Raw genomic sequence first — 15,189 nt, 5'->3', positions numbered from 1 at the left:
GCCTACTGAACAAAATATGCAATTTGTTGTACCTAATTTTTGTTTATTTTCCATTAAGGTTGGTGATGCAAATGCAGACCATAACTACTGGGGAAGACCGGAAGACATGACGATAGCGAGGCCCGCGTTCAGTGTAAGCACGAGCTCAGGCGGAAGTGAAGTGTCGGCAGAGACCGCCGCGGCGCTAGCAGCTGGGTCCATCGCTTTCAGCACGGAAGGTAAAAACAGACGTTATTTGATATTTGTTTGGGGTGTGGTCTTCATGTTTCGTATCCCTTTAAAACACAAATCTGAATGACAAAACTGTATTCTGTTATCAAAGTCGTATCTCTACACAAAGCAAGATTCGAAAGGAAGTTTTAAGCAAAGTCATGAGTGCTTCCATGATCCAGTATCAGGAGCTCGGCCGTAGAAGAACATCGAATCCCCTAGGAGATTGGTAACAGGATGTCCCATCCGACTGTAGGAAGACTGCCACTTCCAAGATTATCTTAGAAAACACAAACATGCACAGGATAGTACAAAAAGTGATATCAGGTGTTCGCGAAAGTGGAGCATATCCTGCCCCACCTGTGACATCCGTCATGAGCACAACCTGCAGCCATCAAGACCACAGTTGAAATGTATGAGAAACGTTTTGAAGGCTTTCGGGAGACCTTTGATGTTATAACCCTGATTAAACAACATCTCTACCAGACTATGTCCAGCAATTTGCATGTGTCTCTCTAAGTATATTGTTGTTGTTCATTTACTTTCAGTATTAACAAATTGCCCATATCTATTGAAGATAATTATATATTGGTATCTCTTCTCACCTGTTTTGTTAACAAATACACCCGTGAAAACCTGAAATTTTGGTAAACATCACACAGATATTCGGGCAAAATGTGCTAACATGAGACCTTTTTACCATGTATTTCCGTCATTCTAACCTCAAAATTACTTGTAATCCATGTAAAAGTGCGTAGTGATTCGCTTGAAACCCTATTTAGCTGTTTGGTAGTAATGCTAATATGAATAGACGTTGTTATCGAGATTCGGACATTTTCGTTTAATTCGGGCAAAGGTCATCCTGCCCTCTCACTCCCCCCCCCCCCCCCACCCCCAATAATGGGAGCCGTACGCCTAGGCTCGTGAGACTCACTCATAATCGCGCCCGTGAAGTGGGTGAGACTCTGTGTTCGTGATAACAAATTGATCGAGATAGCGGTGGTGAAATTTGTATTGTTTATATTTTCAGATCCAGCCTACTCAGCAACGTTACTGTCGAAGGCCGTCAGTCTGTACGACTTCGCTTACAGCCACAGAGGGACCTACACAAACTCTGTTCCAGCCAGCCCCTTCTACACGTAAGTAGTCACCTTCATATGGGCGGGTTTCATCTCAGTCGGTTGATAATCACAGAAATATTTTTTTTATTATGAACTATTTCCTAAACCGGACTTTATTCAGCTGCTACAAAAAGTAACGACACGACAAATGCTGGCGTGTTGCCGTAATATGTATTTTTTTGTACATTATTGGAAAGTAAAATCTGGTTTGAACTACATTGTTTATATTGATGTAGATAATACAATATGAGTGGTCATTATATTACCATTTTCATACAACGTGTTAAAAAAACGTATTTAATGACAGTATTTATGAGGGACGAAGCGTAGCCCAGTTGTAAAGGGTTCATTTGATACGCGGTCGGTTTGGGATCGAACCCCGTCAGTCGGGCTATTTGTCAGTCTAGCTAGTGCACCACAACTAGTATATCAATAGCTATGTATGTGCTATCCTGTATGGTGTATGTCACGGGGATTCTATAATTCCCGTAACTGAATAAAACACGATTATCAAAATAACTCTCCTAACTGTATATCTTATTAGATCTCTCTGTAACAGGTGGTTAAACCCTAGTATGGCTCGTCTCTAGGTATGATCAGAGATACGATCTTATATAAAGTATATATTATTATAGCACGTTTAGCTCACTAGAAACACAACAAAACACCATACACTTTGGAATCTGTATTAAGCTACGCTGACAAATGTACAGCCGTAGTAGTTAATTAATAACAGCAATAATAACAACCCAGGACTGATCACTTAATTGGTTAATCTCTAGGTGTCTAGTTACACAATATGCGAATCACTTCACCGTTACACCACACCCACACGTGTGATAATTGAGAAACGCTTCTAGGAGAAGTTAATTAATAAAGGAATTACAACACCATTCCTAACTGGTTAATTTTTAATTAACCCTTACTACTCGTTCAGTAACGTGTGATAATTTAGGAACGCTTCCAGGGGAACTTAATTAATAAAGGAATTACAGCTCTATTCCTAACGGGTTAATTTTTAATTACCCCTAACTACTCATTCAGTAACCTTGTGACACAGAATTAATATTGGTACCTATCACAATAAAGACAATAACCTACAGTTTACCTAGGTCGTCTAGGATGACCGGCTAAGCTTTATATTACCAAATACTCGTATAATGTTAAAACAAAAAGTCTACGATTTACTTCGTCAGATGACCGAAGACACTGTCTAAAGAATATTGGTATAATACAGTATCAAAATATTTAAAGTCACATCAATCACATCAAAGTTATACACAGAGCAGAAATAAAAATATTTACCAAAGTCCAACGGACTACGTTCCCTGGAGCCGTCCTTTTCGTTCTCCTAGATATCTCTAAATCCTAGCTATTTATTCAAAAATCAGAAAACGCCTTGGGGTACAAGGCGGTACCTCCCCCTATCATCTGATATTCCAACGCGACCAAGCGGTATTATTTCTCTCTGATCGTCAGACTTACTGACGCCATCGTCGCCAAATCACGGTTGTAAAAACCGCACTCGCAGAGGTATTACGTAACTACTCGCCACATGGCCTCCAAAGCTGGACTAAGTGCATATTGGAATGCCCTATCGCGCGAAGTATTACGTAACAAGTTTCCCATCTGGGCTTAAGTGCAATTAAACTGCACACGGCCCTCTAACACAATTAAAATCGCCACAGGCGAAAACAAATTTAAGAGCATGTTCCGTCACAGTGTATATAAAACTTCACTTGCTACTAATGAACAAAATTAGCGGGTTTCCTTTCTGTATGTCATAATTACTAAATGTTTCTCATTAGCCGATGGTTAATGAATCAATGTTCTCTAATGGTGCCGTTAAATAAAACAAACTTTAAATAAACTAATGTTATGATCAGACTAACAACTATCATGACGAAGTTGGCCAACTCGCCGATCTCACGATTTCTACGACTATATATATATATATATATATATATATATATATATATATATATATATATATATATATCTAGTTGCTAGTCTCAGAACTCTAACGTTAGAGTACGATGAAAATCTGCTACATGTTGTTTCTATATTAGTAGCATGGGATCTGTTATATGCACTTTCCCTCAGACAGGACTGCATATACCACGGCCTGCGATATACCAGTCGAGGAGCACTGGCTAAGACGGGGTAAATGGGTCCACTAAGGTGATTTGATCCTATGACCCATGCACCTCGGGCGAGCTCTCTACTGACCTAGATAGATTTCGCCACTTTAGTTGCAAGGACGATACACTTATAATAAATGACACATCTATTTTAGTTAGAGATAGCAGGTGTATCAAAGACCGTGGTACGTGTTATCATGTTTGTGTGATGGTGTATATAAAAGATCCCTTGCTATTAATGGGAAAAAGCCTGCGTACAACAGCTTGTTCTGAATGTGCGCGTTAAACACTCTGACCTAATGAGGAAATGTAGCGGGTTTCCTCTTTAAGACTGTTTGACACCCATTAGCCGATTAATTAATAAACCAGTGTGATCTAGTGGTGTCGTAACACAAAAACAATATTGAACTTTGTTGCAGCTCTTACAACGGCTACAACGATGAGCTGTGCTGGGGGGCGGCCTGGTTGTACAAGGCGACTGGTGACGCGACATACATCCAAAAAGCTCACGAATTCGCCTTCGAGAACTCTGACGAATTTTCGTGGGACGGAAAGATTCGAGGTTGTCAGGTATAGGCAACGCCAGCAGCACCGTATTGATTAGTGCACAGGCCGACTAGGCTTAGGCCTAAGGATGCCAAATTGTAGAGGGCTAAAATGTTTTCCAAATATATTTTTTATTTTTAATTACTATTTTTATTTATTATTATTATTATTATTATTATGTTTTAAATGGAATTCCACTTTTTTACTAAGAAGAGTCTACTCATTTTGCCAGAATCATCCGCCCTCCCGTCTCCCCAGTGGCGTTACGAGGTGTGGGGGGGGGGGGGGGGGATGCGACCCCCAATCAAACCTTTTTTTCTTACTGCATTAAATTTTATAAAATCATATATACATGCATACATACTATGGGTTGCCCTCCCCCCTCCCCACTAATAGTGGGTTGCCCCACCCTACTGGCTGCACCAGTACGCCTCTCCCGCTCATGTTAATCCGCGTAGCACTAACTGTTTCCACGTAGCATACTCTTTATTCTACATGATCAAACACAACACCCACACTAGCCCGAGTACGCGGGCCGTAAGAGAGCAAGTCGGAAATCTTAACAGTTTTAATACTCTCCTCATGGACGTCCGCAGCGGGGGGACAAAGGGTTGGGGGGGGGGGGGCACTTACCCCTTCATGAATTTAGGCCTGATTTGTTTTCCAATAATATTATATTCGTCAGGTAAAGTGCGTGTTACCTTTGAATATTTAAAATATTGGCATTTACTAATATTTGCTATGACAAATTTTAATTGAACATCCTTTTTATTAAACTTTTACCCACGAGCATGGCCCCATCTCGAGTCAACTCTACATGTACGAACGAAAAAAATGTCGAGGGTTTCTTCTCTATATGTGAGAATTATCAAGTGTTTGATATCTAATAGCCGACGATTAATAATCAATGTGCTTTTAGTGGTGAATGTCCACTACTACTACTACTGCTACTACTACTACTACTGGTGCTGCTGCTGCTGCTACTACTACAGCTGCTGCTACTATTACTGCTACTGCTGCTGCTGCTGCTTGTGCTTCTGCTGCTGCTGCTGCTGCTGCTACTGCAATTGCAGCAGAAGAAGCAGCAGCAGTAGAAGTAGTAGCAGCAGCAGAGTAGTAACAACAACCAGTAGTAGCAGTAGTAGCAGTAGCAGTAGTAGTAGAAGAAGCAACAACAACAGTAGCAACAGTAGCAACAGCAGTAACAGCAGTAGCAGCAGTAGTAGTAGAAGCAGTAGCAGCATCAACAGCAGCAGTAGTAGTAGTAGCAGTAGCAGCAATAGCAGTAGCAGCAGTAGCATCAGTACTAGTAGCAGCACTAGCAGCAGCAGTAGTAGCAGCAGTAGTAGTAGGAGCAGTAGTAGTAGTAGTAGTAGTAGTAGTAGTAGTAGTAGTACTAGTAGCAGTAGTAGTAGCTGTAGTAGCAGCAGCAGTAGTAGCAGCAGTAGTAGTAGTAGTAGTAGTAGCAGTAGTGTTAGCTGTAGTAGTAGCAGCAGCAGTAGTAGCAGCAGCAGTAGTAGTAGCAGCAGTAGTATCAGCAGCAGTAGTATCAGCCGCAGTAGTAGTAGCAGCAGTAGTAGCAGCAGCAGTAGTAGTAGCAGTAGTAGTAGCAGTAATAGCAGCAGCAGTAGTAGCAGCAGTAGTAGTAGCAGTAGTAGCATCTGCAGTAGTAGCAGCAGCAGTAGTAGCAGCAGTAGCAACAGTAGCAGCAGCAATAGTAGTCGCAGCAGTAGTAGTAGCAGTAGTAGCAGCAGCAGTAGTAGCAGCAGTAGTAGTAGTAGTAGCAATAGTAGCAGTAGTAGCAGCAGTAGTAGCAGCAGTAGTAGCAGCAGCAGTAGTAGCAGCAGCAGTAGTAGCAGCAGTAGCAGCAGCAGTAGTAGCAGCAGTAGTAGCAGCAGCAGTAGTATCAGCCGCAGTAGTAGTAGCAGCAGTAGTAGCAGCAGCAGTAGTAGTAGCAGTAGTAGTAGCAGTAGTAGCAGCAGCAGTAGCAGCAGCAGTAGTAGTAGCAGTAGTAGCAGCAGCAGTAGTAGCAGCAGCAGCAGCAGCAGCAGTAGTAGCAGCAGTAGCAACAGTAGCAGCAGCAGTAGTAGTAGCAGCAGTAGTAGTAGCAGTAGTAGCAGTAGTAGCAGCAGCAGTAGTAGCAGCAGTAGTAGTAGTAGTAGTAGCAATAGTAGCAGTAGCAGCAGCAGTAGTAGCAGTAGTAGCAGTAGTAGCAGCAGCAGTAGTAGCAGTAGTCGCAGCAGCAGTAGTAGCAGCCGCAGTAGTAGCAGCAGTAGTAGCAGCAGCAGTAGTAGCAGTAGTCGCAGTAGTAGTAGTAGTAGCAGCAGCAGTAGTAGCAGTAGTAGTAGCAGCAGCAGTATTAGCAGCAGTAGCAGCAGCAGTAGTAGCAGCAGCAGTATTAGCAGCAGTAATAGCAGTAGTAGCAGTAGCAGTAGTAGCAGCAGCAGTAGTAGCAGTAGTAGTAGCAGCTTTAGTAGTAGCAGTAGTAGAAGTAGTAGCAGTATTAGCAGCAGCAGTAGTAGCAGCAGTAGCAGCAGCAGTAGTAGCAGCAGTAGCAGCAGCAGTAGTAGCAGTAGTATCAGCAGCAGTAGTATCAGCAGTAGTAGCAGAAGCAGTAGTAGCAGCAGTAGTAGCAGAAGTAGCAGCAGCAGTAGTAGCAGCAGTAGCAGCAGCAATAGCAGCAGCAGCAGTAGCAGCAGTAGTAGTAGCAGAAGTAGCAGCAACAGTAGTAGTAGCAGTAGCAGCAGCAGCAGTAGCAGTAGTAGTAGTAGCAATAGAAGTAGCAGCAGTAGTAGTAGCAGCAATCCCAGCAGCAGTGGCAGCAGTAGCAGCAGTAGCAGTAGCAGCAGTCTCAGCAGCAGCAACAGTAGTGGCATCAGTTGTAGCAGCAGCAACAGTATTTGTATTAGTGGTAAAAGGCTGTGTATAACTCTCTATTTAACAGGTTTTGCTGTATGAGATCGCAAAGGAACGAAATGATGTCACTAACGAAAATACATTCAGGACGGACATCGATACTTTCCTGACGGCTTGGATGCCAGGTGGAAGTATACAGCAGACTCAATGCGGCCTCAGTTGGATCAGACAGTGGGGGCCATTGCGCTATGCAGGCAAGGGATGTTCTATATACAATTATCAGGGTTGGGGTGGCCATCAGCATTGTATATTTGCAGCACTCCAGGCATTTGGACTTAATTTTCTTGCTTATATTGATTACTCAGGCACGGATCCAGGGTGTGTGTGTATATACAATCAGTTAAATGGAAGTTGCATATTATCGATGAATGGACTTTAAAATACGTGGGGTAAAACGTTTTTTTGACATGAGCAATGGAGGGCCCAGATCCCCTCGAGCGCCCCCTCCCCCACCCTCCTTCTACACGCACACACACACGCACACACTCACACATGCACGCACGCACACACACGGGTCTGCAACTACTGAGAGAAAAGTATGTCTAGTGTCCTTACAACTTCATATTCAAACAATTATAACTTTGTTTTAGTTGTAGTTGGCATTGGGATTCGAACTCAGAGGTGCGAATTTACTCTCTCTCTCTCTCTCTCTCTCTCTCTCTCTCTCTCTCTCTCTCTCTCTCTCTCTCTCTCTCTCTCTCTCTCTCTCTCTCTCTCTCTCTCTCTCTCTCTCTCGCTAGAAACTACATACATTTACAATGCTTAAACAGTTCCGTTTAATACAGACCGGTTTGGTAAATTCAGCTCATCATATTTAGTAAATCAGTAAGCTACTTTAAAGGGACATTCCTGAGTTTGCTGCATTGTAACATGTTTCCGACTAATAAAATATTTCTACGATTAAACTTACATATTAAATATATTTTCTTGTTTAGAATATCGGTGTCTGTATATTCAATGTGTTTTTGGTCGTCTTAATATTTAATATTTTTATGCAGAAAAATATATTTGATATGCAATTACAATCTTTAAAAAAATCTCAGGAATGTCCTTTTAAAATTTGATGATTCGTGTTTGCTGGATTTATCTTTCATTTGAGTGCTCGCTTGAGGTGCTTGCGTCGCAGGATCGAACGACATCGGTGGATCCATTCAACTGAATGGGTTTTTTCTCGTTCCAACCAGTGCACCACAACTGGTCAAAGGCCGTGGTATGTGCTTTCCTGTCTGTGGGAAAGTGCATATAAAAGATCCCCTGTAGCATTAGCAGCATTAAAAATAATGCAGCGAATTTTCCTATGATGACTACGTGTCAGAATTACCGAATGATTGACATCAATAGGCGATGATTAATTAATTAATGTGCTCTAGTGGTGTCGTTAAACAAAACAAACTTCTTCTTTACGTTACATATTTTCTGCAGTGTCCATTTAAATAGTCGATGTGGCTTTGGCTTGGGGTGGAAACATTTAATGCGTAATTAAATGCGAGAAGCCCGTCGAATTTGGAGATTCTATTTTGAAAGAAAAAAAGAAATGTTTTATTTAACGACGCACTCAACACATTTTATTTACGGTTATATGGCGTCAGACATACATGTATGGTTAAGGACCACATATATTGAGAGAGGAAACCCGCTGTCGCCATTTCATGGGCTACTCTTTTCGATTAGCAGCAAGGGATCTTTTATATGCACTATCCCACAGACAGGATAGTACATACCACGTACATTGATATACCAGTCGTGGTGCACTGGCTGGAACGAGAAATAGCCCAATGGGCCCACCGACGGTGATCGATCACAGACCGACCACGCATCGAGCGAGCGCTTTTCCACTGGGCTACGTTGCGCCACATTGTATTTTGAATACTACGACCTCTCAATGTTATTTTAATCTTATGTTCACAGCAAACACGGCTTTGATCGCCCTAATCGCAGCCGAGGACGGCATCAAAACGACGTCATTCAGGGCGTGGGCGACGAAACAGATCAACTTCATGCTTGGTGACAACTTGAACCACAGGAGCTACGTTGTTGGCTTCGGCAACAACCCGCCTGTACGGCCTCACCACAGCAGCAGGTGCGTGTCTAAAGGTGGCGCCACACGACGCAGTGCCGCATTATCCCTAACGCTGACTAGGCTGAAAGCCTAGGGGCCCACCAAAAGCAGGGCCCATGCAACCTTTTTTCTTTCTTTTAGTGTTAAATGTTGGGGGATGTCGAGGGGCCCAAGGAAGCTCGAAGCCTAAGGGCCCTGCCATGGGTTAATACGGCACTGACACGACGCAAGTGTTTCGTACGAGAAATAGCCTATTGCATTGCAGGCGATGGAATCGCAATGTTCGTCTTGTCAGAATCGGCTATTCTTGTATGAGACACTCGTATTGTGTGGCGTTGCCATAAACAAACGTGCAGGCTCTCGTGGTATTATAGACATGATAAAAACATACACATGGTAAAAAAAACTCCATACACATGATAAAAACCATATGCATGATGAAAACCATACACATGAACAGAACGCCCAGTAACTGCAGGATTATCTGTGTAGTAGGTGCGATGATGATGATGATGATGATGATGATGATGAAGATGACGATGATGATGGTGATGATGATGATGATGATGATGATGACGATGATGATCATGATGATAATTACGACTGTGTTAGTGACAATGGTGATATTGATGGTGATGGTGATGGTGATGATGAAAATGATGACGATGATGACGATGATTTGAATATGTTAATGTTGATATTGATTATCATAACGATGATGATAATAATGAAGTGAAGACGATGTCGTAGTTTCGTTTTCTGCTGCTGTTGTAATTATCTTAATATGACATATTTTCTTTTTATATGTTTTCATCCAACTAGTGATCAAACATCCCTTTAAAAAATAATAAAGGAACAAATGAGAGTAAAAGAAATATATAACTACAAGAAGACAACATTTTTTAAAATCAAATAATAAAAAATAAAACCTATTAGGATCCATTCAACTGATTTTTTTATTTTTTTATTTTGTGTTCCATCCAGTGCACCACAACTGATCAAAGACCGTGGTATGTACTTTTTCTGTCTGTGGGAAAGTGCATACAAAAGATACAAAATATTTGACATCCAATAGCCAATGATTAATTAATCAAGGTGCTCCAGTGGTGTCGTTAAACAAAACCAACTTCTTTTTTTCTTCTTTTTTTTCAGTTCCTGTCCAGACGTGCCTGCCCCATGCGGTTGGAACGAGTACAGCAGCCCCGGTCCTAACCCACAGACCCTGCATGGGGCACTGGTGGGTGGACCCGCCCTGAACGAGTCGTACCAAGACGTGCGCAGCGACTACATCCAAAATGAGGTGGCGTGCGACTACAACGCCGGCTTTCAGTCCTCACTGGCTGGTAAGTACTGGTTCGAAATCAAGTTTATTCGATGGGTTGGGTTTTTCCCCACCTTATAAATTCAATGTCGAATTCAGAAGAGGGTTGTGTGTACCCATTTTAATGACTTTAAAAAACTCACACATATCATTCACAATATAACCTACAACACTAAATTGTACCGAAAAACGTCCCACCAAAAACACCACCACTGTCAATACTAATATACAAAAACAAGAACAAAATAGTAGATTGATGACACCAAAAACACCACCACCGTCAATACTAATATACAAAACCAAGAACAAAACAGTAGATTGATGAAACCAAAAACACCACCAACGTCAATACTAATATACAAAAACAAGAACAAAATAGTAGATTGATGACATCAAAAACACCACCACCGTCAATACTAATATACAAAAACAAGAACAAAACAGTAGATTGATGACACCAAAAAACACCACCAACGTCAATACTAATATACAAAAACAAGAACAAAACAGTAGATTGATGACACCAAAAAACACCACCAACCTCAATACTAATATACAAAAACAAGAACAAAACAGTAGATTGATGACACCAAAAATATTACGGTAAGTGAGACCTATAATTTTGTCAGGAGCACGTTGTAGCTCAACCGGCAGCGTGTCCGCCTATGAAGCGGTCGGTCATCGGATCGATCCTTCTCAGTCGACCCATTTGCAGTTTGGGCTATTTTCCGTTCCAGCCAGTGGTCCACAACTGGCTCACCAAAGGCCGTGGTATGTGCTGTCCTGTCTGTGGGAAAGTGCATATAAAAGACCCCTTGCTGCTTATTGGAAAGAGTAGCATATGTGGCGGCAGCGGGTTTTCTCGAAAGAAATATGTCAGAAGTGTCATATGCTTGACGTCCAATAGCCGATGATAACATAAACAAAATCAATGTTCTCTAGAGGCGTCGTTAAATAAAACAAAATTTACTTTTTTATAATTTTGCCAAATGTTTACTTTTGGAATTGTAAGTAAATTCACAGATTCATATATTTGTAGTTCATGTACCAACTTTTTTTTCTTTCTAATTTAAAAATACATACTATGGTTTTCTCTTCTTTTTTTTTCTTTTCATTCCAGGTTTGATACATCTCGAAGATTCATCACAACTTCCGGCAGTAACCCCGCCATCAGGATGTTAAATTCTACAAACGAAAATAATCCATAAAATAAATAAATGCATTTTTTAATTCACTAAGTTAGTTGAGTTATATAATTAGACTAGATGTAACCCGTGTTGTCAAACACGATCACGTTTAGATGGGATGTGGTCGCCTAACTATCGCCCCCCCCCCCCCCCCCTCAACAAAAAAAACTAAACAATAACAAAACAACCGTAAATATTCCAATAGAGGCTAGTAGCCAGGACCCATATTTTCGAAGCTATCTTAGCCCTACGAACTCGTAAAATCATCGTAGGGTGTGACGTCACTACAGCACACGCCATAGTTTTATGATCTCGTAGGCAAAGATTGCTTCGAAAATATGGGCCCAGATTCGAAAAACATCGTAACTTTAAGTTTGCTGTTAAGAAGTTTTATTTGTTTTCTAAACCAAACGTTTTGTTTCAGTTAAGGCTGGTTTCCATAAAATCTGTAGCCATTATGCGACCGACGTACATCGACCCAGATCAAACTAAACTCAGTGGCCCGAGTTCACAAAGTCTGTTTTGAACGTACATGCGTGTAACTGTGTGTATTTACAATGATTAGACACCAGTGCCCATATTTATGAAGCTATCTTAGCGCTACGAAATCGTAAACCCATCGTAGGTGTGACGTCACTACAGCATATGCTATAGTGACGTCATAGCTTACGATCGGTTTACGATTTCATAGGCAAAGATTGCTTCGAAAATATGGGCCCTGCACTGAACACAAACTGGCTTCGTAAATCGTTCCATTAAGTCCTCGATTAGGACAAATTGAGACAGCTATAAAATTGCTTGTTTCATATACTGTTCGAGATACACGCATAGTGGTTATGTCCGAATTGGTTACAAATCTATACATCGTTGCTATAAATCGGTGGAAGTTACAATGATTTCAAATGTTATCCATCTGCTGGTTACTAGCTTTGTATTCCCCACTAACCATTCGTGATGTGAGTCCATGACATCATGCTTGCACCCACGTTGGGTATAAGCACGAACATGTATTAAGACAACAAACATTGGTATATTTTAAATGTGTAAATACTGAAAATATGCAAATGTACATGGAAACAAATTAGAAGATAAATACATACATACTCGTACATACATACTCGTACACACACATATACATACATACATACATACATATATACTCGTACATACATGAATACATACATACATACTTGTACATACATACATACATACATACATATATATATATATATATATATATATATATATATATATATATATATATATATATATATATATATATATATATGCACACACATGCACACATAGACATACGAATAGAGAGAGATATGTGGAGAGAGAGAGAGAGAGAGAGAGAGAGAGAGAGAGAGAGAGAGAGAGAGAGAGAGAGAGAGAGAGAGAGAGAGAGAGAGAGAGAGAGAGAGAGAGAGAGAGAGAGAGAGAGAGAGAGAGAGAGAGAGAGAGAGAGAGAGAGAGAGAGAGAGATTTAAAGATTTAAAGACACATATACGATCGAACGGACAGGCAGACAGATATATAGTGCCCTTAGGGAAATAGTATGTGTTTATTTGTTTTCAAATTTCTAACATATTAATTAAAACAAAACAGTTTTTGTAATTTCAACTCTTTCTATCTCCTTGCGTTATTACCTCATCTTTGCTCCTCCGCTACTAGATTATTGCATGCTTCATTAATGGTAGTACTAAACCAAATAACTTCCGGTTGGGTCAAAGTTCGAGGTGCACCCAACGTTTGATAGAGAAGTGAACACCACAAGTTCTGTGATTGGTGATAAATCTGAGTGTGTTGGTTGTAAAGAAAAATAGTTCATCTGGGCAAAAAATGTATGCAATTTTATTTCATCTAGTACGACTGTGTCAAGTAGCCTTGTGCTTGAAACATGTATGGGGTACCTGTAAAAACAATTACTCGAATCTTGTGCGGAACTAGGGTAGTTATAGACGCTACCCGTTATGTCAGAAATGAGCATCTTTACCCCTATTTTTTTCTGATTCACTTTAAGGGTGAGGGGTGGTAGTATTTATATCTGTGGCGTTTATGTCGATTGATACGCTGCAGGATGTTTAGCCACATATGTTACTATTGTCGTCTATGTGATTTGATTTGGTAGTATATACCCTCTCAACATTTTTATATAATAGCTGGGATCACAATATTTGATCACGGTGGTGGCAACTTTATTTATTCATCAGCTGTATCATCTAAGATAACCTCCAAAACACAATAGTCACCCACCCCTTATCCACATTCCAACGCTCCGGTACCGACGGCCCTAATAGCCGATGTGTTTTTTCATGCTGGGATGTCGTTAAACATTCATTCACTTGTAAACAAGTCGTCACTAACAACGTCATTACATTGACTTGTGTGAACTCGTGAACGTATCCAGGTTAAGAGGATTGCCTAAAACAGATCGTATCATTGCCTGGGGAATATGACACATCATGTTTACACTCTGTACTTTTAGATTCTCTTGACAGCAGCAATGGATTGTGGGATACGTTTCCCGGTCCAATCATCCTCTCGTCAATATTTGTCTGGCGGTAATTTCAGTTCGTGCTTATAATCCAATTAAGGTTCAAGCACGCTGTCCTAGGCACACACCTCAGCTATCTGGGCTGTCTGTCCAGGACAGTGAGTTAGTTGTTTTGGTTAGTGAGAGAGAACAGGGTGTAGTGGCGTTGCACCTACCCAATGAGTCGTTAAAACTTGCTCTGTGTTTGAGCCGGTACTGAGCTGCGAACCCTGTACTTACCAGCCTGTAGTCCGATTGCCTAACCAATGCGCCACCGAGGCCGGTCTCGGGCGGTAAAGCACAAAAACCGTGTAGGACTTGTTTGTGTGCGTGGAGTGGTCGTGGTATGTGCTGCCCTGCCTTTGGGAAAGTACATATAAAAGATCAATTACTGTTAATGGAAAAATGTAGCCGGTTACCTATATTACTACGAGTCGAAAATAGCCAATGATTAATAAATCAGAGTGCTCTAGTGGTGTTGATAAACGAAACAAACTTTAACTTTGAACATAAAGTTAAAGTTTGTTTGTTTAACGACACTACTAGAAAACATTTATTTATTCATCATTCGCTATTGGGTATCAAACATTTTTGTAATTTTGACATTTTTAAGAGTGAAAACCTGCTACATTTTTCCATTAGTAGCAAGGGAACTTTTATATGCACTCTCCCACAGACAGGATAGCACATACCACGGCCTTTGATATACCACTCGTGATGAATTGGTTGGAACGTGAAATAACCCGATGGGCCCACCGACGGGGATCGATCCCAAACCGACCGCGCATCAAGCAGGAGCTTTAACTTTGAAGTCTAAAACTGGGTCTTAGGAGCCAATGAATGAATTTTGTTTCGCCTTTTCGCCTTTTCGTCTTTACTTAGTAAAGAGGCGAAATATGTGTAATACTTCTCTGACAGCGGCGTTTGACGGCAACGATGGTGACGACGTTTTCAACTTTTGTGTTTAGCTCAATTAAATTCTTACGTTGAGATCAATTGCTCACAGGCCAATACTCACAAGCCAATACCCGAATTGGTTTATAGTAGGCGATACATTTAAATTCGTGTTGACTCGCCTTGTTAATCAACTCATTCTATTACCATTATCAAGAAAGAAATGTTTTATTTAACGACGCACTCAACACATTTTAT

The 15,189-nt window shown here is 41.0% G+C and overlaps 1 protein-coding gene across 2 annotated transcripts in view; it reads left to right on the top strand.

Moving 5' to 3' along the window:
- LOC121390095 (endoglucanase 4-like) overlaps positions 1 to 11,548 on the top strand; it is a 37,323-nt gene extending 25,775 nt beyond the window's left edge. For both annotated transcript variants that reach the window (XM_041521814.1, XM_041521813.1), the window contains 7 exons: positions 59 to 218; positions 1,241 to 1,349; positions 3,892 to 4,042; positions 6,963 to 7,128; positions 8,843 to 9,014; positions 10,146 to 10,336; positions 11,435 to 11,548. In XM_041521814.1, the coding sequence (XP_041377748.1) occupies positions 59 to 218; positions 1,241 to 1,349; positions 3,892 to 4,042; positions 6,963 to 7,128; positions 8,843 to 9,014; positions 10,146 to 10,336; positions 11,435 to 11,496 (1,011 nt within the window). In that variant the 3' untranslated portion in view covers positions 11,497 to 11,548. The remainder of the gene's footprint in view (positions 1 to 58; positions 219 to 1,240; positions 1,350 to 3,891; positions 4,043 to 6,962; positions 7,129 to 8,842; positions 9,015 to 10,145; positions 10,337 to 11,434) is intronic.
- The last annotated feature ends 3,641 nt before the right edge of the window (positions 11,549 to 15,189 follow it).

Source organism: Gigantopelta aegis, chromosome 15 (assembly GCF_016097555.1).
Source record: "Gigantopelta aegis isolate Gae_Host chromosome 15, Gae_host_genome, whole genome shotgun sequence".
Lineage (NCBI taxonomy): Eukaryota > Metazoa > Mollusca > Gastropoda > Neomphalida > Peltospiridae > Gigantopelta > Gigantopelta aegis.
This window is presented reverse-complemented; position numbering and strand designations above follow the sequence as displayed.